The sequence below is a fragment of the Andrographis paniculata genome, unplaced genomic scaffold (genome assembly GCF_009805555.1).
Source record: "Andrographis paniculata isolate CXL003 unplaced genomic scaffold, ASM980555v1 Contig71END, whole genome shotgun sequence".
NCBI lineage: Eukaryota > Viridiplantae > Streptophyta > Magnoliopsida > Lamiales > Acanthaceae > Andrographis > Andrographis paniculata.
Genome location: NW_026137608.1, coordinates 5573318 through 5601104, shown reverse-complemented (window position 1 = coordinate 5601104; position 27787 = coordinate 5573318). Strand labels below are relative to the sequence as shown.

The 27787-nt window shown below is 35.8% G+C and overlaps 5 protein-coding genes across 10 annotated transcripts; 3 read left to right on the top strand and 2 right to left on the bottom strand.

Annotated features, from left to right (window-relative positions):
* The first annotated feature begins 438 nt into the window (after nucleotides 1-438).
* On the top strand, nucleotides 439-4231 carry LOC127264982 (transcriptional regulator STERILE APETALA). Of its 2 annotated transcripts, none has more exons than XM_051294602.1 (3): nucleotides 439-767; nucleotides 2821-3373; nucleotides 3456-4231. In XM_051294602.1, exons 1-3 carry the CDS (start codon nucleotides 516-518, stop codon nucleotides 4037-4039), a joined length of 1389 nt encoding a protein of 462 aa, XP_051150559.1. In that variant the 5' UTR covers nucleotides 439-515; the 3' UTR covers nucleotides 4040-4231. The 2 variants fall into 2 exon arrangements, with proteins under 2 accessions (XP_051150559.1, XP_051150560.1); XM_051294603.1 differs by lacking the exon at nucleotides 439-767 and adding an exon at nucleotides 2282-2692.
* A 2901-nt stretch (nucleotides 4232-7132) lies between these two features.
* LOC127264755 (protein PELPK1-like) lies at nucleotides 7133-10903 on the top strand. Of its 2 annotated transcripts, XM_051294264.1 has the most exons (5): nucleotides 7133-7651; nucleotides 7718-7807; nucleotides 10391-10630; nucleotides 10664-10773; nucleotides 10804-10824. In XM_051294264.1, exons 1-4 carry the CDS (start codon nucleotides 7232-7234, stop codon nucleotides 10730-10732), a joined length of 819 nt encoding a protein of 272 aa, XP_051150221.1. In that variant the 5' UTR covers nucleotides 7133-7231; the 3' UTR covers nucleotides 10733-10773; nucleotides 10804-10824. The 2 variants fall into 2 exon arrangements, with proteins under 2 accessions (XP_051150221.1, XP_051150220.1); XM_051294263.1 differs by having other exon boundaries at nucleotides 10664-10903.
* Nucleotides 10904-13541: 2638 nt separating this feature from the next.
* Nucleotides 13542-23270, top strand: LOC127264756 (protein PELPK1-like). The gene is made up of 2 exons (XM_051294265.1): nucleotides 13542-14326; nucleotides 22509-23270. The coding sequence occupies exons 1-2, from the start codon at nucleotides 13658-13660 to the stop codon at nucleotides 23055-23057; spliced, it is 1218 nt and encodes a 405-aa protein (XP_051150222.1). The 5' UTR covers nucleotides 13542-13657; the 3' UTR covers nucleotides 23058-23270.
* On the bottom strand, nucleotides 17204-19895 carry LOC127264754 (uncharacterized). Its single transcript, XM_051294262.1, has 9 exons — nucleotides 19490-19895; nucleotides 19175-19378; nucleotides 18854-18911; nucleotides 18703-18765; nucleotides 18444-18519; nucleotides 18190-18305; nucleotides 17943-18032; nucleotides 17715-17846; nucleotides 17204-17611 (listed from the first exon to the last, which is right to left on the bottom strand). Exons 1-9 carry the CDS (start codon nucleotides 19822-19824, stop codon nucleotides 17477-17479), a joined length of 1209 nt encoding a protein of 402 aa, XP_051150219.1. The 5' UTR covers nucleotides 19825-19895; the 3' UTR covers nucleotides 17204-17476.
* LOC127264753 (APO protein 2, chloroplastic) lies at nucleotides 22094-27778 on the bottom strand. Of its 4 annotated transcripts, XR_007841843.1 has the most exons (6): nucleotides 27533-27776; nucleotides 26809-26945; nucleotides 26255-26604; nucleotides 24835-25704; nucleotides 22328-23401; nucleotides 22094-22244 (listed from the first exon to the last, which is right to left on the bottom strand). XR_007841843.1 is itself a non-coding variant. In XM_051294259.1 (5 exons), exons 2-4 carry the CDS (start codon nucleotides 26941-26943, stop codon nucleotides 24876-24878), a joined length of 1314 nt encoding a protein of 437 aa, XP_051150216.1. In that variant the 5' UTR covers nucleotides 26944-26945; nucleotides 27533-27776; the 3' UTR covers nucleotides 22094-23401; nucleotides 24835-24875. The 4 variants fall into 4 exon arrangements, 3 of the variants coding, with proteins under 3 accessions (XP_051150216.1, XP_051150217.1, XP_051150215.1); XM_051294259.1 differs by having other exon boundaries at nucleotides 22094-23401; XM_051294260.1 differs by lacking the exons at nucleotides 22094-22244; nucleotides 22328-23401 and having other exon boundaries at nucleotides 24689-25704; nucleotides 27533-27581; nucleotides 27663-27778.
* Nucleotides 27779-27787: the final 9 nt, after the last annotated feature.

The window sequence follows — 27787 nt, the reverse complement described above, 5'->3', positions numbered from 1 at the left end:
CAAAATACATACATAAATTAATCCCAAACAAACAAATAAACCACCAATTCAATTCAGACAGAACAGTGAATTCAACTATTTTAAAACCTGTGCAAGTTCCTCCAGGCCCTCCTTCTCCCTCCTCTCTCTCTCTCTCTCTCTCTCTCTCTCTCTCTCTCTCTCTATATATATATATATGTATATATATTTGTGTGTGTTTATATCATCTGACCCACAACTTTTTAGATCCTGATTTGGCTTTGCATGCGGAAGCTTGTCCTTTATACTAATATTTTCACATATTTATTATTATTAAATTAGAGATTATATATATATATATATAGGCAGGGAGGGTGGGGGGGTTGAGAGGTCCGAGGGAAGTTAAGTCTCCTCTGCTGTGTACATAATCTCCCAAAACTGAATCAGTCCCCATTTTGGGGACCCTTAGCTTTAGATTTGTGTCCCCATTTCACCCTTTTTACACATCTCTAATTTTGATCTTGATTTTGATTTTGATTTCGATTTTCCTTTTAAGCATGTCAACGTCGTCGTCGTCATCATCATCATCATCGTCTTCGGAAGAAGCTCCTGGAAGACGACGTGATGGCGGCGGCGGCGGCGGCGGTGGGGGAGATGTCGCCGGCCCTTCGTCGAGGAGGATTAGGCCGAGCAATGGTGTCTGGCCTGAGCCTTTCGTCGAAGCCCTAGCTTTCCAAGTCGCCATTGATGCTTACCTCTCCGATGGTCGTCTTGCTGCTGCTCAAGCCCTCGTTGAACACATCTTTCAGGTGCATTATTATTATTATTATTATTATTATTATTAATTTTCATCTCCTATTTATTGATTGATTTATAATTATATATATATACACGCACAAACACGTGTGCGTGCGTGTGTGTGTGTGGGGACATGGAATGGGGATTTTGTTTGTAGGGATTGGAATTCTTGGTGATGAGCTTTTAATGATTGTCGCCTTAGGCATTGAATTGAATTAAAAAGACAAGATTTTTAATTTTTAAAATTTTAATTTTTTAATTCTTTAAAATTCTACTTCTATTTAATTATTTAATTTTTATTGAGTCGATTAAGTTACGTCACATCATCACATCGCAAGATAATCTGCGCAATCTTTGACCAAATCATGGTTAAACACTGTGCCCTAAACTCAGTCTCTTTGCCTTCATTAACGACAAGATTTAGCTTTAATTAAGGATTCGATTCGATTCATCCATCAATTTTGTAGTTACAAAGATTGAGAGAAATTGACTCTTCTGTTTGTTAAGGTCAAACCATGAAAAGCTCAGAAACTCTTTCATCTTCTGCCATCAGAGGGTTTATCCATTTTTGGACAGACCTTTTGGATCCGATCTTAACCTTCGAAAAAAGGGTTTTTTTTTTTGTTTCAGAAATGGCTTTCCTTTCCTTTGGAAGATACCTTTCTGTAGAGAGAGAGAGAGAGAGAGAGAGAGAGAGAGAGAGAGAGAGAGAGATAGATAGATAGAGAGAGAGAGAGCTCTACTTCTGCTTTCTCTGTCAAGTTTATACCGTAGCTCAGGATATTGATGGAGACCCTTCTGCCGAATTAAATACATACATTCATATATAGATACATATCTTTATATATCTATATATATGAATACTCCTATCTTTGTAGATGTGCAAAATTGATTTGTAAAGAGTCCAGAAAGTATGTGTGCTTTTTTGAAAATGAAGTGTTCGAGTCATCGTCTTGTCCCTTGGGTCTTCTGTGTCTGTATCTGTGTCTGTCTCTGTCTATCTGTCTGTCTGTCTCTTTCTCTCTCTCTCTTCTCTCTCTCTCTCTCTCTACCTGTGCAAGTACTTCTTCTACTTCTTCTTCTTCTTCTCCAAAGGCCTTGAAAACCAATTTGTTTTCATGTTAGGCAGACAGCTGTGAACTTGCAGTGATTTTTCTCATTAGGTTGTCTGAATTGGTGTGTACTTTGGCTTTCAATAATCTTTCTCTATCTCTCTCTATATGTATATAAAGATATCTGTATCATGAATATTGCGACCATTTAAACGAGGGAAAAGCTGTCAGTGAGTAGCAGAGATTGGAGCATTACATCACGCAGAGATCGATCAGGACAAAAGTATAAAGTCCATGCTTAGCTATGTCAGGCTACCTGATTCCTTCGATTTTCTCACCCCCTCAATATATATAAATCAGTATGGGAATGGGTATTTTTAAGTCGATTAAATTAAATGGGGATTTGGCATGCCTGCCTGCCCGCCTGCCTGATCATCAGATATCTTGGATTTGGGAACAATTTGTATCTGTCAATTTATTTTGTTCAAAAGCATGATATTGAATGTGGGGATTCCTTCCCAAGACGAGCCTGCGCAGTGAAAAAAGGCGTCTTTTTAAAATCTGCAAATATTATTAGAGAGATTAGAGAAGAATGCTCATCCAACAATACATACATCTTTATATATATATATATATTCTTGGCCTTTGCAATATTTGATGCAGTGGTCGGCAATGGTGTCAGTCGCATCGAGTCAACAATGCATCATTGAAATGATTAATTATGATTTCTTCCTAGACCTGCTTTGCTCGTTTGTTTGTTTCTGTCTCGATAATTTCTTTGTTTGATTGAGATTTTTAATCTGTTTGGCTTTTGATTGTGTTCCAATTTGTTGTTTTGGGTTTATGAACATTTATGCATGCAAGGTGTTCGATCTATTGCTCCAGTAAGTTCTTGAGTTTCATTTTGTACCTGAATTTGTTGTGATTTTGATTTAAAATGTTATTTATAAACTATTTTGACGAGCGAAAATAGTATATTTTTATTGAAAATTGTACGAATTGACGGCTGCAGGTTTGCTCGACGTGGCTTATGATATCGCGTTCCGAGTTGCTGTGGCAAAACTTGGCGAGACGTATCTGGAACGTTCGAAGCCTCGAGCGTGGCACTTGGCGCGAAGAGTACATCTACCGGCACCGGACGGCGAGCAATTTCCGCGTGCCGAGATACATCTACACCACACTCCAATTTGTCGCGCCGGAGGACGACAACAACAACAATAACAACAACGACGGACTCGTGTGTCGCAGGCTTGCCTTGTCGACCCGCCACATTGCCGCCGGGTTCTCCAACGGCGCCGTTCGCCTGTTCCATCTTCCGAGCCGGCTTCACGTCTCCACATTCTACCCGCAGCACCGCGATCGTCTCGGTCGATTCTCAAGCGCCGTCTCGGGGATCATCCTATCCGACTACAGCCTCGTGTTCGCCACCGTCGACGGCGACATCCACGCAGCCGTCATCAACGGCATCACGCCGCTGCGCCGCGCGCATTTGGGCGACGTCGTGAACGACGGCGCATTGGTCGACTTCGCCGGCAGCAGCCAGTGGTGGGTCGGCCTCTTCGCAGGTGAGTTCTCATCGATTTCATTGCGATCGCAAAAACACGAATAATCAACTATTAATACAAAATTTATCCGATCGTCGTGTAGGTGTCCCGGGCCGGGCCTTCCACATATGGAACGGTGAGACTGAGGAGCTAGTTTTCGTCGGCGGAACCCTAACCGATCCGGAAGCCGTAATGGGGTGGCATCTACTAACCGAGCTAACCGATCTAATCGGGCGGGTGAGAGTGACGTGCCACGAGAGCGCCGTGGCATGCACGAATCTCCGAGTGATCGTATTCGACCTACGGAATCAAGGGGTTATATTAGGCGAAGAGGAGATCCGGAGGGGGATAATGGTGGGGATGTTCGACGCAAACGACGAGTCAGCAATGGTAGTGGACGGCAGGGGTGTGGCGAGCATTCGACGAGCGGAGAATCTCGACGAAGTGTGTAGGTTCCCGGTGAGGGGGGCGGCGCAGCATAGGGGGGCTCTAGGGAGCGTAAACGGAGGGTACGCCGTCGTTTTCGTCGGCGGGGTGATTAGGGTTTGGGAGATAGAGAATGGGAGGAGTTTGTACAATGTGGATGAGATGATTGGGGAATGTGATGCCCTAATTGTGGATGAAAGGTATGTGGCAGCTTCATCTGGGGATGGGATAATTCATGTTTGGGATTTTGGGGCACAATGATATTAAGGAAGAAGAAGAAGATGAAGAAGAAGTGATGAGTTTGATGATGTTAAGGTTGTTGATGGATTTTGATGATGTTATGGATTAGGGTTTGTTTGTGATTGGTTTTGATAGTGATAGGGCAGGCCAAAAAGAACCCTTTTGTTTGTTTGTTAGTTTGTATTTTTGGAATGGATTGGATTTGTCTAAGAAAGAAATGAGCAGTGGGCAGGGCAGGGCGGGCAGCCATCACTTTCATCGAGATTGTGTTTGTACAATGCATGTACTCTTTTTCTTCCTATTGTTTTACCTCATTTGTTAGTGGGATGGATTTATATATGTATATATATATTTTGATAGAAACTCCCGTGAACTAAGTCTACAACACAAGTTAGACTAAACGAATCACGTGTGACACATGAATCTGAAGGCGTCGGAACTTAAATTTATAATCTTACGATCACAAGTTTACTCTCTACGCCATCATACAATTACGGACTATGTTATGCCCCTTTTATTTGTGTATGTTGTTATACTATATATTTCGTGTTAAGATATCTTGCAAAGTACAAATACTATCGGGCCGGTGTATTTTGTAGGGCAAATCGGAACAGTGGGATTCGAACACAATATTTATGATTGTGATAGCATACTAGATAATGTATATATTCGTTTCATTTAAAAATTTAAGCAATTAGGTATATCTATAAATTATTTATTTATTTACAAATGAAAGTCAATCAACATGTAATATTGAAAAAGAAAAAAATATATTTATACAAAAACACAAAACAAATAAAACCTTTTAGTACTAGAATTTCCTTTCTTAGTCTCGGAAAATGTCTCGGAAACTTGGAGACTATGTAAAATAGTTTCGGATTTTTAAAAGCTATATTAAATATATAATTTATTATATTGAATAGTTTCGAAAATTCCGAACTTATTTCAAATAATCTTGGAAATTCCGAATATGTATTAGTTTAAAAAAATTCCAGACTTTTAATTTCAGAACTTTGAAACTGTTTGCTGTTTTTTGGTGTTTGCCGGAGCACTGGCCATTGTCGGAGCACCGCTTGGAGTATCCGGAGATCCTGAGCCGTATAGGAAGAATCCATCCAGTTGTTGCTATTTCCGGAAGCTGTTTCCCGTAGAAGATCTAGATGTCTCCGCAATGTGTTGGAAAATCTTCATCTTCGATCTCTCTTGGCAATGCAATAAAGAAGTGTTGACTGCGTGTTTAGTTGAAAATTTGAATTTTGGGTATGAGTTTTAAATAATAAAAAAAAAATTAAATTTGAACAATTGCAGAATTTGATATAATTAGCAGGTTTTTGGATATAAAATTAATTTTAATATAATATAAAAAATATTTAATTTAATATTTTTTAAGAGAAAAATTACTTAATAAATAACAAAATTCGAGGCAAATTTCCTCGACCAAATGCACTCTAAGTTTCACTCAAACACTTTGTCTTTAAGAAGATGCAATCTCATATCTAGTTGCAACATTCACTATATGTTGTCCACACCCGGGCATTCCTTTAGGCTCGTCCCTATTACTATCTTTTTCTTCTTATTATTTGTTTCAATAGTTCGTGCTTATTCTTACTTTCAACCTCCTTTATTTTTTATAATGTGGGAATCTGCAGTCACTACTCGAAAGTGCCAACTGGATAAATACCCTGTTGAATTTAATATCTTGCAAACTAGGTCCGACAAGAAAAGACCCAACAATGCAAGTCATATTATGTGAACCATACGTGGCAGGTGGACCTTTAGGCGCCGAAATTTAAACCCATGACCTCACGGTCACAATTTCACTCCCCACATCACCCGGTCATCCCTTACAGGACAACTCTCAACCTCTTTGATTAGTAGGCGGACGGACGGGCTAAACCCCCTACTTTAAATTCCATTCACAAAGCTAATTAGATCATATCGTGACACATTGGTACGGTCTATTATGACTATTACTATAGCCCATTTACCGTACTATAATATTTTTTTATATTATACGTACAAAATATTTTCTTCATCCAAATACTAATATATGCTCAATATACAAGTATTGTGCAAATAAATTAAATTAAATAATTTTTTTTTAATAAAATAAATAAAAATTTGATCAAATCTTTTACTTCATACTTTATAAAAATTAAGCCATGATTCATCTTTATTTTACAAACTGTAAAAATAATTATTTTTTTTCTTTATTTTTTTTATTCAAGTAATGATCTTAAAAATATTTCATCCAATTATATTTATAATACTTGCATAGTTAAACATGCATTTACTAACAAATTAGTATAAATTATGCAATAAATAAAATATAAAATCAACTTCAACCCATTACTCTATTGTTGCAATAGTTACGGTAGTTGATGTAGAGTAATTTTACTTCAACATAAACTTTAATGTTCGTTTTAAAAACTATATTCCCTATATATTTCTTCTTTATATTATTTTATATTTATAAATTACTCTTTAATTTATTTTTACATTTTAACCCAAAAATATATAATTACATTATTTAAAAAATATATATAATTATATATCAGTTTCGGAAAAGAAAAATTATATCACATAAAAAAATAAAAATTATACATTATTTTTTTTAAAAAATAAAATTATACTTACTTTCCAAAAAATAATGCAATTTACACTATAAAATTATAAGATAAATTTGATAATTAAACATATAGATATATACAATAAATATAGCTTTAACTAAAAATATGTTTATATTATACGAATTAAGTAGTAATTAGGTGGACTGCTTTTTCCAAATCCAATAAATTCACATATAAATAAAATTAAATTCATTTTCTAATGCAAAATTCTCACCCGCCACATGGAAATAATCTTCCACAAAATCGATCATCATCCAAAATTTCGACACATACATTCACATTATATTTTCATTACTTTTAAATATATTTTAAACTAAATTTCATACATATATAAAATAAAAATAATGTATATAAGTGTACGAAAGGCCATGGGAAGTTGAACAAACTCAATCTCCCTCAACAACCAATAAGGGGCAGGAAAGTTCTTCTGCCTATAAAATCCCCAATTACAAACCCTAATATTCAATCCATCCATCACTCAAAACCTTAAACCAATCACAGATCATCAACAATTATATTAATTAATTGTGTTTTTGGCCGGCCAATTGAGTTCAATATCGTCGATCTATCGAGCTTAGCAGCAATGGCGACATTATTGGATCATGGCTGCAATTCCCTTCTCCTGCTGCTGATCATCACTTTCTCAGCCATAACCTGCAACCTCCACCCGGCGGCGGCGGCTCGGCAGCTCCTCGAAACACCCACCAAGCCGGAGATTCCAGAATTGCCAAAACCCCAGATTCCGGAAGTACCAAAGCCTGAGCTCCCGAAGGTCCCGGAACTGCCTAAACCAGAGCTCCCAAAGCTGCCGGAACTTCCGAAGCCTGAGGTCCCGAAGCTGCCGGAAGTCCCAAAACCTGAGCTCCCGAAAGTGCCGGAAGTTCCGAAACCAGAGCTACCAAAGCTGCCGGAAGTTCCAAAACCTGAGCTCCCGAAGGTGCCGGAAGTTCCAAAACCTGAGCTACCAAAGCTGCCGGAAGTTCCAAAACCCGAGGTCCCGAAGGTGCCGGAAGTTCCAAAGCCTGAGCTCCCAAAGCTGCCGGAAGTTCCGAAGCCTGAGCTCCCAAAGGTGCCAGAAGTTCCAAAACCCGAGGTCCCGAAGGTGCCGGAAGTTCCTAAGCCCGAGGTCCCGAAGGTGCCGGAATTGCCTAAACCTGAGGTCCCAAAGCTACCAGAAGTTCCGAAGGTGCCGGAATTGCCTAAACCTAGTTTGCCAGAAGTCCCGAAATCTCCATAATCTGCTGCTGCTTGCATGATGCAGATTGAATTCTACTATATATATATCCATTGATGGTAGAGAGTGAGGAATTGGCCATTTGTATTGTTTTTACATGCTGTTGTGTCTTGCAGTTTTACATTTCCATTGTTGATTCATATTTGTATTTGTATGTCATCACATTTATATACTATGCATTTTCTTTCCATGAATATATACTGCAGCAATAACTATTGTTTAATTTTATAATTGACATATATAGTGGAGATATTATAATTACAAACAACATACTACTTAGTTAATATAATAAATATAAAACACATTATATAATTCTATAAATATATATATATGCTATTATTAATTTTAATATAAAAGATAATATTTGTTGTAACGAATTAGAAGAAATGTAAAAAATACATAGATTTACTTGGTTCACCAACAACAACGTTACATATTACAAATGCCGACTTTCTATACAAATTAAGTTTGATTAAATATCTCTAAATATATTCAAATAAATTAAGGGAATACATCAGATGAGCTCACCCAATACAAATTCAAAAGCCTAATACAACATACTGTCGGATCGGGGCAACTCCGCACCCCCGACCCCAAGCAACCCCTTGACCCTCCGACTCGCTGACCGGGCAGTAAGATTCCGTAAAAATTCACGAAAATAACAAACTAGAATCAAGACATATAAACAATATTCATATGATACAAGTAAAGTATAAAATGAACCACATATGCTAACCGGGCAAATCAAATATAACCAATGTTGGTCAATAAAAGAATAAAAATAAAACACGTAAATGGAAATAACAATATGATTAAAATACCTTCTCAATCTACGAGTATATATATTAATCCCTATTTAAAATTTTCATTTCTACTTTTGTTAATTTTACTTTTGTGATCTCCTAACACTTATATCTTAAAAGATAAAATTACATTAATAATTGATGCACTTGTTTAAATGAGGATTATATTAGAACAGCCTTGGTAGAACGAAATTGGTTGCATTGATATCAACATGACTTTCTTCGTATAAGGGACAACATGCATTAGTTGTAGGTTCCGAACTTGTCCAAATACCACACGCTTTCATATAATATATATTTCTTACAACTAATTGACGAACAATCATTGTCTATTCAAGAAGTTGCTGCCAAATAGATCCATTACCTTCCGAACCTTCAGCTTCTCTTGTTCGGAATTGCTACAAATTCTTAGCCATCCCTACAATCAATTCTCGGGCGCCTTTTGGAGTTTTATTCCCAATGCTCATTGGCTAGCATGTATTATATCAATCTCTCATGCCAAGTACTTTATAAGAGAATCGGAGCAACAATTGTTCAGAAATATAGTGTTCGGGGCATCGCGCACAAAACCTATTGAAACTTTCTAGAAATTCGTTCAAATTTTTGAATCAATTTATTATTCATCATGTGTCTCGACAATCTGGTGAAATAAAATTTTTCTTGTTGATAGAAGTTTTGAATAAACTTTTCAATATTCGATAAAAAACACTCGAATGAGCTGTTCCCAGCCTATTGCCTATTGGCGGGTAATGATTCGCCGTCGAAGTAACTTTATTATAATTAGTTCTATTATCAAAATATAATTAAACATATACATATATACAACAAATTAACTTAGACTTCAATTAAAAATTTGTTCATATTATACGAAGTAAATTAGGTGGACTGCTTTTCCAAACCCAATAAATTCACATATAAAATAAATTAATTGCATTTTCTAATGCACAATTCTCACCCACCACATGGAAATAATCCTCCACAAAATCGAACATCATCATCTAAAATTTCGACACATAAAATCCACATTATATTTGTTTTACTTATAAATATATTTCAAAATTCATACATGAATAAAAATATCATAAATATAAGTGTGAGAAAGGTCATGGGAAGTTAAACAAACTCAAATTTCCTCACCAACCAAAAAGGGACAAGAAATTTCTTCTGCCTATAAAATCCCCAATTCCAAACCCTAATTCTCAATCCATCCATCATTCAAAACCTCAAATCAATCACAGATCATCAATAATTATATTGATTAATTGTGTTTTTGGGCGTCGATCGGCGGCCAATTGAGTTCAGTATCGTCGATCTATCGAGCTTAGCAGCAATGGCGGCATTATTTGATCATGGCTGCAATTCTCTTCTCCTGCTGCTGATCATCACTTTCGCAGCCATAACCTGCAACCTCCACCCGGCGGCGGCACGGCAGCTCCTCGAAACACCCACCAAGCCGGAGATTCCAGAATTGCCAAAACCCCAGATTCCGGAAGTACCAAAGCCTGAGCTCCCGAAGGTCCCGGAACTGCCTAAACCAGAGCTCCCAAAGCTGCCGGAACTTCCGAAACCTGAGGTCCCGAAGGTGCCGGAAGTTCCAAAACCTGAGCTCCCGAAGCTGCCGGAACTTCCGAAACCTGAGGTCCCGAAGGTGCCGGAAGTTCCAAAACCTGAGCTCCCGAAGCTGCCGGAACTTCCGAAGCCTGAGCTACCAAAGCTGCCGGAAGTTCCTAAACCTGAGGTGCCAAAAGTGCCGGAAGTTCCGAAACCTGAGCTCCCGAAGTTGCCGGAAGTTCCGAAACCTGAGGTGCCAAAGGTGCCGGAAGTTCCAAAAACTGAGCTCCCGAAGGTGCCGGAAGTTCCGAAGCCTGAACTCCCGAAGCTGCCTGAAGTTCCAAAGCCTGAGGTCCCAAAGGTGCCGGAATTGCCTAAACCTGAGGTCCCAAAGGTGCCGGAATTGCCTAAACCTGAGGTCCCAAAGCTACCGGAAGTTCCGAAGGTGCCGGAATTGCCTAAACCTAGTTTGCCAGAAGTCCCGAAATCTCCATGATTTGCTGCTGCTTGCATGATGCAGGTTGAATTCTACTATATATATATATATATACAGAGGATCATCTATATCCATTGATGGTAGAGAGTGAGTATTTGTCGATTTGTATTGTTTACATTTCCATTGTTGATTCATATTTGTATGTGAATGATGTCATCACATTTATATATATGCATTTTCTTTCCATGAACATATACAGCAGTAATAACTATATATTATTGTTCAATTTTATAATATAACACAGTATTGATATATTATGATTACAAACAACATACTATTTAAATTAATATAATAACTTTTAAAAAATACATGATATAATCTTATAATATATATATGCTATTATTATAAGCAATGTTGGTTAATAAAAAAACAAAAATGGAAAGCACAATATGATTAAAATACCCATTTTGATCTACGAGTATATATTTTAATCTCTATTTAAAATTTTTATTTCTACTTTTATTATTTTTACTTCTGTGGTCTCCTAACATTTATATCTTAAAAGAAAAATTACATTAATAATGGATTTCAGTTGTTTTAATAAGGATTATATTACAAAATCGATTATATTCACATCAGTCGTAGGCTCCGAATTTGTACAAATACCACATGCTTTCATATGATGTATATTCCCTACAACTAATTAACAAACAATCGTTGTCTATTAAAATATTTTCTGTCGAATAGATTCATTATCTTCCGCACCTTAAACTTCTCTCGTCCGGAATTGCTACAAATTCTTAGTCATCCTTGCAATAAACTCTCATGCGCCTTTCGGAGTTTTATCCCCAATGCTCATTGGGTAGCATAATTAATATTGTTCAAATCTTTCATGCCAAGGCATTTATAATAGAATCAGAGCAACAATTGTTCAGTAGTATGGTGTTTTGGGCATCGAGCACAGAGCCTATTGAATCTTTTGAAATATTCGTGCAATTTTTTCTTTTGTTGTTGTTGTTGTTGTTGTTGTTTACTACCGCAAATTTCTTTGTTTAGTGTTGCTTTTCGTGATGCAGGAAATATTATTTTAATTTTTTTTTTTCTTGTCCATCCAAGTATTATTAATGTCCCAGTAAACAAAAGAGTCATTTCTTTGTCGTATCCTTCAATGAGAATATAAATACCCTTAGTTTCATTTGTTTATCCTTAGCCGGTGATTTTATGCTTGAACTTACGTGGTTTCTCTCTTGTAGTGCCGTAACAATAATGCAAACAATCTATTAGTCCATATCATAATTCAAAAAGTGTCAATGTAAATAGTTGTAAATTTAAATTGGGCGCTCTCAGCCATAATGATTTCTTGCTTCGTCAGTCCACTCGGAATAGAATTCAAGATTTTTTCAAATTTCAATGTGTTTTTTACTTTTTTTTTTTGTAATTTTCTCGCTAACTTCTCAATTTTTGATTCGTGTATCAAATTTTATGTACAAGACGAGATGAGCATAAAGAATTAGGATAGGCAAGATATATAATAATATAAATATATAAATAAAAAAAAAACACAAAAATAATTCAAATGTCATTATCCAACAACACTGTCAAAATTGGTAGTCTTCATAGCTTCAACAAAAATTTTCTAACATTAACACATATCGTATATTAAGTGGTGTCGAAGTAGAATGAAAGAGAAATTATTTCCTATATGATCACAAGTTAAATATTGGGAGGGACTAAAAGTTTAGCTAAAAATAAAATCAATTAAATTAAAACATAACTCCGACCAAGATTAAATCTCTTGCAAAAAAGTGGACAAGAAACCAGAGTAATAATTTGATCATTATATTAAAATAATCTTATTGATCGATTAATAAATTGGTTAAAGATACTTAGATACATTCATAATATCCAATTTTTTCTTGTCTTGTTTGTGGCAATGGTACAATAGATTAACCACACTCCTAGTTAAAAACTAAACTAGATATGACCATAGAATAATATTAAATATTCAATTTTTTTAATAAAAATATTCATACTTTATACCACATCATTATTTTTATTAAAAAGTAAAGGTAAACATATCATTACATTATTTTTAACTACCAACTATAATTAAAATATTATTATTTTTTAAACTTCACCTAAATAATAAATATTTTCTTTGTAACCGGACGGAGGTAGTAATTTTCCTTTTTTAGAAATTAGTATGAGACAATTAATTTGAATATTCAATCAATTACCAAAAAAATTATATGTTTTATAATGTAATTTCTAGGTCAAGCTCGTCAACTTATTAACCAATTCATCAAACAAGTACACAAATTCGTATACAAATATTTGATTGGCACACAATTCTAAAATAATATATATCCGAAGTAAAACAATTATGGATATAAGTTGTAAAAAATGTACGAATATCACCTTACAAAAAAGATTCAATACATATCAAAACACATATCACAAATTCAAATCCGAAGTCTAAATTTAATCTCGTACCAACCAAATTAACCTAGCCTTAATTAAAAATTTGTTCATATTATACCAAGTACGTTAGGTGGACTGCTTTTTCCAAACCCAATAAATTCACATATAAATAAAAATTAATTGCATTTTCTAAAGCAAAATTCTCACCCACCACATGGAAATAATCCTCCACAAAATCGATCATCATCTAAAATTTCGACACATAAAATCCACGTTATAATATATTTCGAAATTCATGCATAAATAAAAATATTATAAATTTAAGTGTGAGAAAGGTCATGGGAAGTTAAACAAACTCAAATTTCCTCACCAACCAAAAACGGATAAGAAATTTCTCCTGCCTATAAAATCCCCAATTACAAACCCTAATTTTCAATCCATCCATCATTCAAAACCTCAAACCAATCACAGATCATCAATAATTATATTGATTAATTGAGTTTTTGGGCGTCGATCGCCGGCCAATTGAGTTCAGTATCGTCGATTCGATCGAGCTTAGCAGCAATGGCGGCTTTATTCGATCATGGCTGCAGTTCTCTTCTCCTGCTGCTGATCTTCACTTTCGCAGCCATAACCTGCAACCTCCACCCGGCCGCGGCGGCTCGGCAGCTCCTCGAGACACCCTCCAAGCCGGAGATTCCAGAATTGCCAAAACCCCAGATTCCGGAAGTACCAAAGCCTGAGCTCCCAAAGGTCTCGGAATTGCCAAAACCAGAGCTCCCAAAGCTGCCGGAAGTTCCGAAACCTGAGGTCCCGAAGCTGCCGGAAGTCCCAAAACCTGAGCTCCCGAAAGTGCCGGAAGTTCCGAAACCAGAGCTACCAAAGCTGCCGGAAGTTCCAAAACCTGAGCTCCCGAAGGTGCCGGAAGTTCCGAAACCTGAGCTCCCAAAGCTGCCGGAAGTTCCAAAACCTGAGGTCCCGAAGGTGCCGGAAGTTCCAAAACCCGAGGTCCCGAAGCTGCCTGAAGTTCCAAAGCCTGAGCTCCCAAAGCTGCCGGAAGTTCCGAAGCCTGAGCTCCCAAAGGTGCCAGAAGTTCCAAAACCCGAGGTCCCGAAGCTGCCGGAAGTTCCTAAGCCCGAGGTCCCAAAGCTGCCGGAAGTTCCTAAGCCCGAGGTCCCGAAGGTGCCGGAATTGCCTAAACCTGAGGTCCCAAAGCTACCGGAAGTTCCGAAGGTGCCGGAATTGCCTAAACCTAGTTTGCCAGAAGTCCCGAAATCTCCATGATTTGCTGCTGCTTGCATGATGCAGGTTGAATTCTACTATATATATATCCATTGATGGTAGAGAGTGAGGATTTGTCGATTTGTATTGTTTACATACTGTTTGTGTCTTGCAGTTTTACATTTCCATTGTTGATTCATATTTGTATGTGATGATGTCATCACATTTTTATACTATGCATTTTCTTTCATGACTATATATATATATATAGGGCAGTAGTATTGTTCTAAATTTATAATTCTAACACAATGATAGTACAGAAACAACATATGATAGAAGAAATGTGACACTGGCCCACAACCCGCATAATCTCGGACGTATTAGGATTGCAGACTGATCCCACAGGTGAACACGATTTTTAAGACGCTTTTGTCCTCACTTACATGTATGAAAGATTTCCAAGGGTCACCCGCCCTCAGCAGGGCGTCTCGGACTTTTTTTTAAGCTCTGAGCGAAAATAAATTATAGGTCCCACAAATAAATGATTAAAATATATTTTTAATAATATTACTGATTGACGTTGATTGAACAAGAGGTTGAATGATCGTCTGGACAATGTCAATTTGAGAAAAGAAGATGAAAGACGGTCTGTCTAAAAGTTCGAAAAACAAGAAGGACCGAAGGAAGGTGAAAGATATAACATAAAAGGTGAGACAGGTTTGATCTAGTTGCTAGGGACAATACTATAGGGTGTAAGACAAAAAGTCTATACGATTAGAAATAAATAATTTTTTTATATATATATATGATTAGAAATTTAAATTTAATTTTAAAATTAAATAGGATAATTATGAAAAAAGAAAAAAATATAAATTAAAAGTTAAAATTTAATTTTAAAATTTAATAATAATAATAATAGATAATATTTAAAATATAGGCCTTTTATTGATTAGGGGCTTTGAGCAGTTACTCATCCTGCTCCTGCTATGAGCTGAGCCGCCCCTGACCCTCAAATTATTAGGGCAAGCAGCTTAACCAGCGCAACTCGACGTTTAAACAACGTATTCCGATTAAAAAAAATGTATATTTGATAGAATTAAATAACATATGTTCTGTCCCATAAGAGATGTCCGATGGCGTAACCCTGACGACTCCATATCTTGTCTATCACACATAATTTGAGCGTTGTCAGATTTAGTTTGCAATCTCGATCGGGATTTACCTAGAACAATTAATTAATAACATGGATCGATCTTGTAGAGATTTTTGTGAATTTCATAAGACAAATTACCTTAGTGGAATGTGCGTCGTCCTATTGAGGTTTTTTCGGGAGTGGTCCATATCATTGTCGTCCGAAGATCCCATCCGCTGCGGAACCTTCGAACAATGAACCATTAATTAATTAAGAAAAATAAAATAAACTAGGAGAAGAACTATTATTAAGATTAACATGGAACGGGAGGGAGTATATAATTGTAATTATAATTATTATTTATTAATATTAATAAAAACTGTATGTAAATTTTGTTTATCAAGGATGTGTTTAGTTTTGTTTGAAGTCTCAAAGCTATCATTATTTAATATTTATGATTCTCAATAAAAATATAATAAAATATATAAATTTTACAAATAAGTAATAAACAATAAAATTAGAACTTAAAGAAAGATTTTTAATACAATTTATTTATTTACATTACACTTTTTTAAAAAGTTTAAATAATATTTTTATAAATTCAAATTGAAATCTAATACTCTCTGATTTTAGACGTCTTCCATCACCATTTCCACGTTGTCGCTCCTGTCTCTAAAAATATCAGCTGGGAGTAAAATCGAGGCTTAAATTTGAAGTGAACGCCGCTCTCGTCTCATGCAGTCGAGGCAATTTCGATGGATGCATTTAATTTTTTCTCAGCATGCAATGTTTTTATAACAAAAACGCATATAACATAGAAAACAAGCAGAAAACTGAAGCCTATTCCCTGTTTTACTTCAACTTGCCATTCTGCAGTCTATTCCGAATCGAAGCCTTCTGCAAGAACGAGCAATACCTTTCCCGTTGGCGCCAGACAGTCGGGTTCGACACTCCCACAATTATCAGAAGCAGTATTTATTCAAAATTAAAACTACTGATTGCTACAACAGACACCATGTAAATTTCCAGTCACCAATGTAATAGTTTATCTGTAATAACCCCAGAGTTGAATAGTGATATGAATAGTCGGAGAGGATATGATACCCCGATGTTAAATAGAGGTTAAATGGATTGAATAAACTACTCATGTCAATAATGTGCACATTTTTTTTCGAAAGCTCTAATTAAAGAACTTTAGAATTAAATGTGTTTGCTCTAGAGATATTTAACCGGTTGAGCTAAGGTATGACCTGTGGCGTACTATGAGAATGCAGTACTAACTCAAGCAAGAACTTAAGGGGTAAAAATACTGTAATAGTCCATTAGAGTATCAAAAGGTCGTCGACAAGATCGACACTAGTTTTTAGGGACAACCTAAGTTTACAAATCAATTACATTTCAATGTATCAGAAACTTCACAATTGAATTCATAAGGTCTATTTTGGTTTGGGAAAGCATCGCGAGCAACTTCAACACTATTTCTTACACCACTTATCGAACGGGAAATAAATATACTAAACAAGAAAGCTAAAGAAGCCAGATTTGAAAATCGGACCCCTCTATGATTTCTTCTAAACTCTCACTAATGATCCATATTGCTCCACATGTATTCTACAACTAGCTTTACATCTAAAAGCATATCGGAATTAGGTTTGGATGATCTAAGATTAGCAAGAGTCATTAAAGTTTAATATACTGCTCATGTTAGATCATCAAAGGAAGCAGATAATGACAACTGAGTAAATAGGTTATTTGAGTAAAATAACAAGAATATTCTTTTATACATGAATACTAATTGCATCGTTCGAATTTTGGACCTTGATCACAAAGAGCAAAATCGATCCATATAATGCAGGGGAGATCATAAAGCAATAAACAAACATGGCAGCAGTCAAATTCATTTTGAGTGCGCACGGGTACAAAGGCAATAATATAGATGAACACCTGTTACCTATCAAATAACAGTTCATATATAAAAGAAATTACTTAAATCGAAAGGGATGTACTTGAAGGCAAACCGGATCCTTCTTTTATGATGTGAGGCCGTCTAACCAGTTGCTGATGGTTCTGGATAAGAGTCTAGTGTCATTTACTGAAATGGCTTTTAATCCTTGAGCAATAGCATCTGCCGGAGTGTACACTTGCCCTACGTCCCATCTAGGTTCCTGTCGATACTCAACACAATGAAATCATATCTTAGACTCTATCACATTACCACCATTCATGATTACAACTTGCTCAATCTTTTCACCATTTAAAGGATTTTACCTGTATACATGGTGTTATATGGTTACCGCGTAAAACCACTTTCTCTAGTTTTCCACCAAAAGATTCGACGCGAGGCTTTAGTGTCTCTTCAAGGAGATCTGTCTCATCAATGGTGTCGAAATCAAACTTCACCTAGCAGAATAAAAGAGAAGAAAAAGTAAACATTTGGTATGTTCATGGTGGCATTGCATTCTGTCGAAAATTTGTTATGCAGAGTCGGGCAAGTACTAATAACGTGTTCTTGATGTTATATAGCTTCTTGAAGCAATCAAGATTCTCTGCCGGTGTGGGTCTGAATTCTGAAATCCCTTGTGCAACCTAGATTGAATTTTTGAGACACATTACTGTAAAATCGGAAATTGATGGAAGAAAATCAATAACCTGATTAAAATTTTCGAAAAGTTAGGGTGAAGATAATGCATCCATACATGAACAACGAATCTCGGGATCTAACATATTATGTGGTAACATGTACCTGACCAAATACTGAGGGCAACTGATCTACAAAATTGGTCAGAGACACCGTAGCATCGGCATCATAGTCTGGCAGAACTCGTTCAGCCATGCCTATGAGAGTCTTCCATCCATCTCCTAAATTTTACAAATCTTCAAATAACTTAAGCATAACATCAAATGACGAAAACAAAACCATAACTCGTCCACAGCTAGTTCTCAGACTCGAATATTTTGTTCTACGTGTATATTTGAGAAAACTGAGAATGCACGAACCTGAGATGCTCTGAGCCATCGAATACATGGGAGATGTCTCAATCATCGGCATCAGTTGACTGACCACAGGACCCAACTGCAGTATTCGATATGGTAAATCAAAATCGATTTAGTAAGAATCTTCACATTATTAGCAGCATTTGTAGCCATATTTCCACGGATCATTTCATTAGCTGTGGAATCACTTACAATAGCAGAAACATTTCGAAATACTTTTTCAAATATTATTGTAAAGGCAAACAGAGGAACATCGCAGCACCTGTTCAAAGTATGGAACGGCCTCCGAAGCAGGCTTATTGTTGTATGATATGATTGCATTGGCCTTCAACCAAAAAACCATAAGAAAAGATCAATAATTCATCATCTACTCCAATTTTTATTCATCAAATTAACAAAGAGGAACTTTAAACCTTCGGAATCTTCTCACTGAAATAACTTCCTACAAGCACTTGCAGAAGTGCTCCATTGCTGCAAATTGGTCAAAAACAGAATTCAAACAGCAACAGTGACGAACATGGTATACAGAAGCTCCTATGCTTCAAATTGTTTGAACTAATAGAATTATAAACATTCAGTCAAAAAACAAAAGTCCAATGGATTGGTGAAAATTGATCATAAACCTAAATACACAGATAAGCAAATTGGACTACATTTCATAATTTATCAAACACTTTCTGAGGAAACCACAGTTGTTATAGACATAAGTTAGTCCAATGATTGAATCACCTGACCTGTGTCCAATGCAATAAAATGGTAGATTAGCAATATCAGCAGCTGAAATTCCATTCTCAGGCAATCCAGTCGCCAAAATCGAATCCAAACAAGTATGAAATCGCTGGTAAATCTCTCGAGCAACTCGTTCATGGTCAAAAGTCACATTGTACGGAACGGATATAATCAAATACCCTTCGTTTGCCAACAGCCCAAGAAGATAACTGTTCAATCAATGAAATAAGCCAAAAATACAAAAAAGCAACCAATCAGAAGATAAGCACATACTGTAGATGATTCAGCACCACAGCTCCACCACAAAGCATATCAAATACCTGTAAGTAACTTCGGGCACGGCTCCAATGAAAGCACCGCCTAAAAATTTGATCAAAGCCTTCGGTTTCTTTCCTCTAGCCGGAGGTATAACCAAACATGAATCAAACCTCCTGTATATTTTATCATTGCCATAACCTCTAAATTTCGGGTTGTCAGCACTATTCCCAATGTTGGAATTAAAATTTCCACTAATCTTCCTGGTCTGCGAAGAAGAAAAGGCCAACTGCTCGTAATACCAGCTAACACGAGTGATAATTTTCTGCGGCCTCTTAGAAGTCACAGGTCGAAGTTTCGGGCTTGTCAAGTTGCTGCAAGCGAGAGCAGCTGTCGCCATTGAAGCTTATTCTGTGGAGTGAGAAGCCAAAGCTACGGGAAGACGACGAGGTTGCGAAGGGTAGATTCGTCATTCCGAGGAGAAAGCGCAACTGAGAGGTACACGTGGAAAGACCACTAGCGCTTAATATATTTATTTATTTATTTATCATGAAACGACGTCGTCCTAAGAGAATAGGAAAAATTCAAATCAATGAAAACTGTATAAACACGCTGTTTTAGAAGAGTTAGAATTAATAGATAATTAAAAATATATTATTAAAAATAATTATTTTATAATATAAATAATTATAAATTAAAATTAAGATAACTGATTAGTTTAATTAAAATTAAAAAATAAATTAAAATAAGATTAAAGTGTATGATTATTTTGAAAAAAAGAAATTGATATAGTACGTGGGACGAAAAGAAATGGTAACGTGGACATGGTAGGTGAGACGGAAAGAAACGGCAACGTGGACATGATATGTGGGACAGAAGGAGTATATAAATTTTATTTTTATTAAAAATATAATATTGTATAATTAATTCATATAAATAAAAACAATAAACGTGATATCATATCATTTGTTATTTATTTATTTATTTAAAAAAATAATTTTATTTTGAATTTATTTATTTATAGTTTGAAATTGATTAAAGTAAGAAGTTGATTTAAACTTTTTTTTTTTTGTTAAAATAATATTTTTGATATAAGACAATTTTTTTAAAATTCAGTGATGCTGGTTTTGGAATTGTTCGAGATAAATTCTATAAATTACTGCAGCTTTTAATTGAATTTAATGATTCATCTAATCATGTCAAAAAAATCAAGTGATGCTTATAGATCATCTGCCATCAGTAAGCAAAGCTTATGAATATAAATAAAAAAAATATTTTATAATTCTATTAAATTCATATAATTTTATTTTTATTTTCTTTTATAATCAATCAGCTAAATTTATCACAATTTTGACGATGTCAACAAATCAACATTTAATAATTACGTTTATTTATCGCAAATACTACTACCTTTATTACATTGTCTCTTCAGTTACTTTTATTTCTAAATAAATTAGAAATCATGTGACGTGATGGAGAAAGAAATATATATTTTATTTTTTATTTGGGTAATGTGATGGGATAAAGTGTGGGGTAGAGATTAAGTATAATTAATTATTTCCTATTGGAAATATTGCAGGGTGTTTGAGATAGAAAATGTTTTAAGGAGAGAGTATATCTTAACTACTTGTCACTTTTTCAATAAAATATTCATTTTTTTAATCTTGGCCACACCAAATGGGCTATCGATGGAGAAGAAAGAACACTATGCCTTATAATTGATTTATATATAAAAAACAGTCAGTTATTCGATTATATCCTACAGTTTGATCGGGGTCTGTTCCTCTTTTCTAAAACGAATTCTCCAGTCACAATTTTCATAAGATAAGACTAGTTATCCGTAGATGTCAAGTTTCAAGGATTTGCAAAAACAAATTAAAGAAAGAAGTTGTTCGGTTTTCTAAATTACTTTTCTATTCAATATATAAGCTAAGAGACTACTTTCCAACTGCTGATTATCAACAGCATGGAAAGTCGAGTGCTTGAACGTAATTGTGGTTATTATCACATGAGACAATATTAGGCTGCGCATCGGTACCTATTGTCAGGAACTTCCGTTTGCAGATAAATATTAATAGATTCATTTCCTTAAGTACAAATAAAAAGGCTATGTTTGCTAACAATTATTTAAAATACTTAGTATTATTCATCAAACTCCTATGTTTTCTTTGGATGGATTTTGGAAAATTTTGGGCTATATTTCTTTTGATAAAAACTTAATTTGAAATTGATATTAAAATAATGTATGATAAAATATTTTATGAGAGAATTTTTATTTTTTTTCCTAAAAATGTCGAAATAGTAGAAACCTGAAGTTTGAAGGCCGAAAAAACAAACCCTAAAATTTATTTTTTTCAAAACAAGCAGTCGCGTCAAATATATGATTTAAATTGTTACAACAAAAACCTAATTTATATTTTTTTACTATTTCTAAACATATCCAAAACTAATAAACAAAGATTTTTTCAAAGCATTTTTGGCAAGAAGAAGGGTTAGGTGCACAGCCAGCATACTTCCAAACCACATACACACAATCTATTTTAATTTCTACGACATGTGTAAACAAACAGCAAAGACAGAAGAAGGATTTTCTTACCAACCATTTTGAATTATCCATGTCAAAAATTCATATGTAATCTAAATCAATCCACCTGCAGACACAAAAAGACTTTCAAGATGTACAACAAATAATGATAATAATAATAATTAGTGAGTCGATGCATAGTTGGAAGAATGGCCATAAGGGGGTTGAACTAACTCATTATCCCTATCAACAACCAATGCACAACACCCTGAAGACTGGTTCTCATCGTCTCGCCTCTATAAAACCCACAGCGCCGTAAACAATCAAAGCATCGAGAAAAAGCAAACACATTGTTTTTTTATTGAAGAAAATTGCATACCTCAGTTTAGTAGCAGTGAACAATGGCATTTGAAAGCTATAGTTCCCTTTTCATCGTGCTGCTTCTTGGCATAGGAGGAAATTGGTACCGAGCAGAGGGTGCTCGTCTGCTGCTGGAGTCAGGTTTGCCTGAGATTCCGAAACCTGAATTACCTGTCCCCCATTTTCCAACTTTACCGAAGCCTGAGCTACCAATATTGCCGAAACCTGAGATTCCGGTGCTGCCCAAGCCTGAGATACCAACATTGCCGAAACCTGTTATTCCAGAGTTGCCTAAGCCTGTGCTTCCAGAGTTGCCTAAGCCTGTGCTTCCGACACTGCCAAAACCTGAAATCCCGGAATTGCCAAAACCTGAGATCCCACATTTGCCCAAGACAGAGATGCCGGCACTGGAAAAGACTGAGCAGCCCAAGCCAGAGGTTCCAACATTGCCAAAACCCGAGATCCCTGAATTGCCAAAACCTGAGGTTCCAACATTACCAAAACCTGAGATTCCAGAACTTCCAAAACCCAAAATCCCAGAGCTGCCGAAACCTGAGATTCCAGTACTGCCGAAACCTGAGATTCCAGAGCTGCCGAAACCCAAAATCCCAGAGTTGCCAGAACTACCAAAACCTGAAGTTCCCAAATTGCCAGAACTGCCAAAGCCTGAAGTTCCTAAAGTGCCTGAACTCCCTAAGATCCCAGAGTTGCCTAAACCTACTTTGCCAGAAGTGCCCAAATCTCCATGATTTGCACGAGTCGGCAAGAATTTGATCTCTGGGACTTGAATTCTTTGGAGTGTGTTCAGCATGATTAAATATGAAGTTTTTACAATTCTCTAGCAATCTTCTAGTTATTTTCAAGTCATGTTACATCTATTATTTGTTTTTGTATTGTGTGACAGAATTTGCACTTCCACTGTTGATTCATATATCTATGTAATATATGCACTATCTTCTTTATATATATATTTTTGCAGCATTGCTTGATTCCCTATTCATTGTGATATTCAACACAATATTGCCCTCCACACAACTTTTATCGACATGTTTTCAGATATTCCGCAGATGCGAAGTCTTGTATCTCATGTAAACTGAGCAATAAGATACACACGAAGAATTAAAATCAGCATCAGGCCATATAGCTAAGGATTAAAATTTCATAAGATATTTCAAGACTTAAGGCCTATAATCCACTGCCTAAGATGATGATAGTTTACCACAGGATCAAACTTCCTCCTCAGACTAACTCAAACTTGTCTGCAATGTTACCGACACACACAGATTGAAAGTCTAGTAGAATACATTGGGTGGTCAGAAATTGTATGAGATGAGGGATGAAACCAAACGTACTAAAGCTCTAAATGTTAATGAATTGACTCCAAGGCACAAGATTAACAGATTTAATTGCATACACTTCTCACATAAAACATTTGCTAAATGGTAGGTACTTGTTCTTTTTCATTCCCCCCAAGTCAGAAGATTGTGTATTACATAATTTGGTTAAACAATTCATATTAAGATAATATTAGTATGAAACATGTAAATGAAAAACTGTTTAATTATGATTGCTTTCCAGAGCAAAAAATAGATACAATACAACATGTATGATAAAATCATTAACCCCTATTTTTATTTTTATGATGCTATTCTACATATGAGCACATATCTTATCTTTTTACTTCTGTATATCATAGCATGATAGTTGATGTGCTTAATAATTAACACATTTTAAATACTATTCAAATTTAGGCCTTCTTGCACTTATCTAATATGATTTATCCTAATTATTATTTTGGAAAAATATATAAGTAAGATTGATTATTTGTTGGAATGTCGTCTTTCAGCATCCAAAAGTTTGCCTTTCAACTACTAGAAGTTCGGTTTGGCACAACACCAAGATCCTTCACATTACCAATCTGGTTTATATCATCTTTGCATCATAGCAGTTACTTCAGCATCTAAGGGAATAATATGACTTAGATAAAAAGGATAATAAACTAATGGTTTTTTCGATGGGATAGATTCTTAAATATCAAGATACATAGTAAAATTCTCAAAATATGACTCAGAGAGATTGATATGTGGTAAAATACTAGTAAATCCTCAGCGCGCGAGATCAGAAATTGAATAGAGTTTCAGAAAACTATTGGCAACATAGCATGCTAGTTAATAATTGCAATAAAATCGCCTTAGGAAGTGGTAATTATTATCTGATCCTGCATGCTTAATTTATTGATCACAATTTGTTTTAATTGAAACACCAAAATTCAATTGAATACAATTTGAAAGAACCTAACACTTAAGAATTCTTCTCCTTGAGTTCACCCCATTCGTAATTATTGCTTAAAAATGCAGTATACAATACATGCAGTAAAATATTTTCACAAATTGAGAATAGTTAATAAGTATCATGGTTAACTACATGACGTCCATAAACTTAACATCATAAAAGCTAGTTTTGGCAAATAAAAACTCCAAAAAGCATATACATATACGTAAGGACTTTAAATAATTGACAACCAACCTTGCCTGATATGAAGGAGTAAAGATCAAGGAAAAGGCTGCTCAAACAACCATTTCTGCTTCTCTAACATCTGTCGGAATTCCCACATCCAACCTCATAGTTGGCTTGTATTGCTCTGGAACTTCAGCACCTGCCTGCACACACAATTCTACGACAGCAGGGGCCTGACCATAGAAGTTCCTGAGCTCCCTATTCAATGGCTTGGTAACATCAGGTACATGCCACACATATCTGGGTGGGATTAAGTCATCAAGAATGGCTGCCTGCCATCCATGCTGCCCATTTCGTTGCTGGTGCTTATGAGCTCCACAGTTCTGTGCTTTATGTCCACTTGGGCCGACATGGACTTCAGGGCAATACCCACAGGCCCTCACGGGATACAATTTCATCAGCCTCTTGGCTCCACTCCTCATTTCATCCCATGCTTGTAGTGTCTCCTCAGCAAGCAATGCTATGTCTTCTTTGCCGGAAGGTGGTACTATTTCAGAATCGAGTGTTTCAGTTAATATTTCTGGCTTGGGGGTGTCAGGATCAGGATCTGGTAGTTCACTTTCATCAGCATCAACAAACTCCTTTTTCCCAATGCGTATGACGGGTTTTCTTCTCCTTTTTGTAGGATATTCAGGCAGGTCGACTCCTGCTTGAATGCAGAGCTCAACAACTGCTGGGATTCTTGGGATGGAAAATCTCTCATCATGATTAATACGTCTCCCAAGACGATCATATAAGTGGTAGGCATCTACTGGTACAAGTATGTCTTCGACAACTGCTGCGCCCCATTCATGAGCCCCTTTACGTATTGAAGCTCGTGGTCCTCTGCATGACTTGAAAGGATGCCCTATAGGGCCAACATGAATTTCATTACACCACCTGCAAGAAGTGCAGTAAGGTAATAAAGAAATTCAGGTGTTGTGAAGTAAGAACACTAGGTGTGTTTGTTTGGGGGTTTGGATTTTGAGTTGGGATTTGAATAGTAAAAATTTTGAATTTGAATAGTTGTATGATGTGATATAAATAGGGTTTGATGTGATGTTTTGAATGTAAAATTGATTTTTAGTATAATATAAAAAATGAAAAATAGGTGTTTGATTTGATGTTTTTGGGGGGAAAAAATTGGATGAATAGTGGAAATCTATCAAAATCCTTCAAACAAACACACCCTAAAAGAACTTCTGAAATTGTTGATTAGAACACTATTAGAAAATATAGAAGATCTTTTATTGTAAATTAGTTATGAGTCTAATGACATGATCACAACTGAAAACTAGTCATTCAGACAAAATGAAAATGAAAGAAATGTTCAGAAGACCATTCTGCTGAGTGATGTAAGAGAAGCAACGCGAATAGCCAAACACTAAAAAGCAGTCAACACAGGTATTTGAAAGAGCCATGAGAAAGTCGGGAATAAGGTTGAAATTACTTGCAGGCATTGACAGGCATCACTTTCAAGAGCTTCCTGAGATTGTTTATTAGCTTTATTCTCTCGTTCAATACCCTGTATGCAAGAGGGATTAGTCTTTGAACCACCAATCCTCTTTTTGGCGGAGGAACCCCTCTTTGTTCGCCATTCCTATTTTTCAACCTCTCTCTAGCAGCTCGTCGTAACTCCACTATAGGTATTGGAAATGGTTTCTTCTCCTTTTTCGAATAGTAACGAGGCAAATCTGCATTCTGAGGGTGATCGCACTCAATCACCAAAGGTCGGACATGAGTAATGCATTTTGGCGAACTTCTAATGTTCAATTGAAGATTAAGGCTCCTGCAACTGTTCTGCAACCAGAAGAACTATTTTAATCCATAAAATCAGCTGTAGCACCAATCAAAAGGCACAAACAGGTCAAAGAATGAAAAATCTAAGACTAAAAAGATCAGAAGTACTAAAAACTTTAACATTTTGACAAAATAATGAATACATACATAAAAATTCGATAATGCTCTACAGGAAGAACTGAAGAAAAAAGGAAATAGAAATACCTTCAAAGAGTCATGTGAACTGAGTCCTTGCTGCTTGCTTTGTTTTAGAAAATCAACCACTGGATATACATTTCTCCCTCTACATTGTAAACCTGAAGTCCTGATGAACTGAGGATGCAGACACCCAACATCCATTCCTTGAAATAGCAAAGCATATGGGTTTAAAAGTTATGAATGTATGTATGTAAATGTGCCTCCTCAAATCTCCAAGCATCAACAAACAATTTCATTTATAAGGGAAAGAAATGCATTGTAGTTTATGATATCAGGGTCATAAAATTCTTTCAGACGCAAAAGTTCATGAATATAAGACATCAAGAAACACACAAACAAATGCTATATTGGTAATTATTGACATAATATGAAAGTAGATGTCATAGAGGAACCTAATAAGATTAATTTTTGGCAGCATAAATAGCAATTAAATCACAAAACAACCTAATTCTCAAATTTGCTGCAAATTAAATTCTTGAAAGATTCTTGCACTTGCCTAAAATCTCTTCCATCCGTAACACGACAAGATCGAATTGAAATCATATTAAAGCAACAAATACGACCGAAAATCAAAATTTATGTAAATTCTTGAAAGATTCCACATCGAATTGACATTATATATAAAGCAGCAAACACTACCGAAAATCAAAATTGATGTAAATGCTTTAAAGATTCCCACACGTAGCGTTGCTTTTAGCAGTAGAAGACTAACAGTAAGGATGAAACTTACAATTCGATGCAGCTGTAACTTTTAGGAGAAGAAGAGAACCCGATTCAAGCTGAAGTGAAACCAGAGAATACGATGAATCGCACCGACGGAAGAAGTAGAATTAAAGCTTTGAGGTTTACAAAATGCTCACTGAGAGTGCCGGAAGACCGTCGGAATCAACTCAGAAGATCGACTAAGTGCCGGGCACAGTGAAGGGGAGAAGCATTATCACATATCCTATCATCTCGTCTTCTAGCACGTATTCGCTTTCTGAAT

What these genes read in the sequence shown, in the direction of transcription:
- LOC127264982 (XM_051294602.1), top strand. Translation starts at nt 516, where the DNA reads ATGTCAACGTCGTCGTCGTCATCATCATCATCATCGTCTTCGGAAGAA. An exon ending in TCGTTGAACACATCTTTCAG is followed by an intron (nt 768 to 2,820) that starts GTGCATTATTAT and finishes TGACGGCTGCAG; the next exon opens with GTTTGCTCGACGTGGCTTAT. An exon ending in GTGGGTCGGCCTCTTCGCAG is followed by an intron (nt 3,374 to 3,455) that starts GTGAGTTCTCAT and finishes ATCGTCGTGTAG; the next exon opens with GTGTCCCGGGCCGGGCCTTC.
- LOC127264754 (XM_051294262.1), bottom strand. Translation starts at nt 19,824, where the DNA reads ATGGCGACAGCTGCTCTCGCTTGCAGCAACTTGACAAGCCCGAAACTT. An exon ending in TTTTATTGCATTGGACACAG is followed by an intron (nt 18,912 to 19,174) that starts GTCAGGTGATTC and finishes ACCAATTTGCAG; the next exon opens with CAATGGAGCACTTCTGCAAG. An exon ending in TGCCCTCAGTATTTGGTCAG is followed by an intron (nt 18,033 to 18,189) that starts GTACATGTTACC and finishes AATTCAATCTAG; the next exon opens with GTTGCACAAGGGATTTCAGA.
- LOC127264755 (XM_051294263.1), top strand. Translation starts at nt 7,232, where the DNA reads ATGGCGACATTATTGGATCATGGCTGCAATTCCCTTCTCCTGCTGCTG. An exon ending in CAAAACCCGAGGTCCCGAAG is followed by an intron (nt 7,652 to 7,717) that starts GTGCCGGAAGTT and finishes GAGCTCCCAAAG; the next exon opens with GTGCCAGAAGTTCCAAAACC. An exon ending in CGGAATTGCCTAAACCTGAG is followed by an intron (nt 7,808 to 10,390) that starts GTCCCAAAGCTA and finishes CCGAAGCCTGAG; the next exon opens with CTACCAAAGCTGCCGGAAGT.
- LOC127264753 (XM_051294258.1), bottom strand. Translation starts at nt 26,943, where the DNA reads ATGGATGTTGGGTGTCTGCATCCTCAGTTCATCAGGACTTCAGGTTTA. An exon ending in GTTCACATGACTCTTTGAAG is followed by an intron (nt 26,605 to 26,808) that starts GTATTTCTATTT and finishes TTCTGGTTGCAG; the next exon opens with AACAGTTGCAGGAGCCTTAA. An exon ending in ATGCCTGTCAATGCCTGCAA is followed by an intron (nt 25,705 to 26,254) that starts GTAATTTCAACC and finishes CACTTCTTGCAG; the next exon opens with GTGGTGTAATGAAATTCATG.
- LOC127264756 (XM_051294265.1), top strand. Translation starts at nt 13,658, where the DNA reads ATGGCGGCTTTATTCGATCATGGCTGCAGTTCTCTTCTCCTGCTGCTG. An exon ending in AGCTACCGGAAGTTCCGAAG is followed by an intron (nt 14,327 to 22,508) that starts GTGCCGGAATTG and finishes ACTTTACCGAAG; the next exon opens with CCTGAGCTACCAATATTGCC.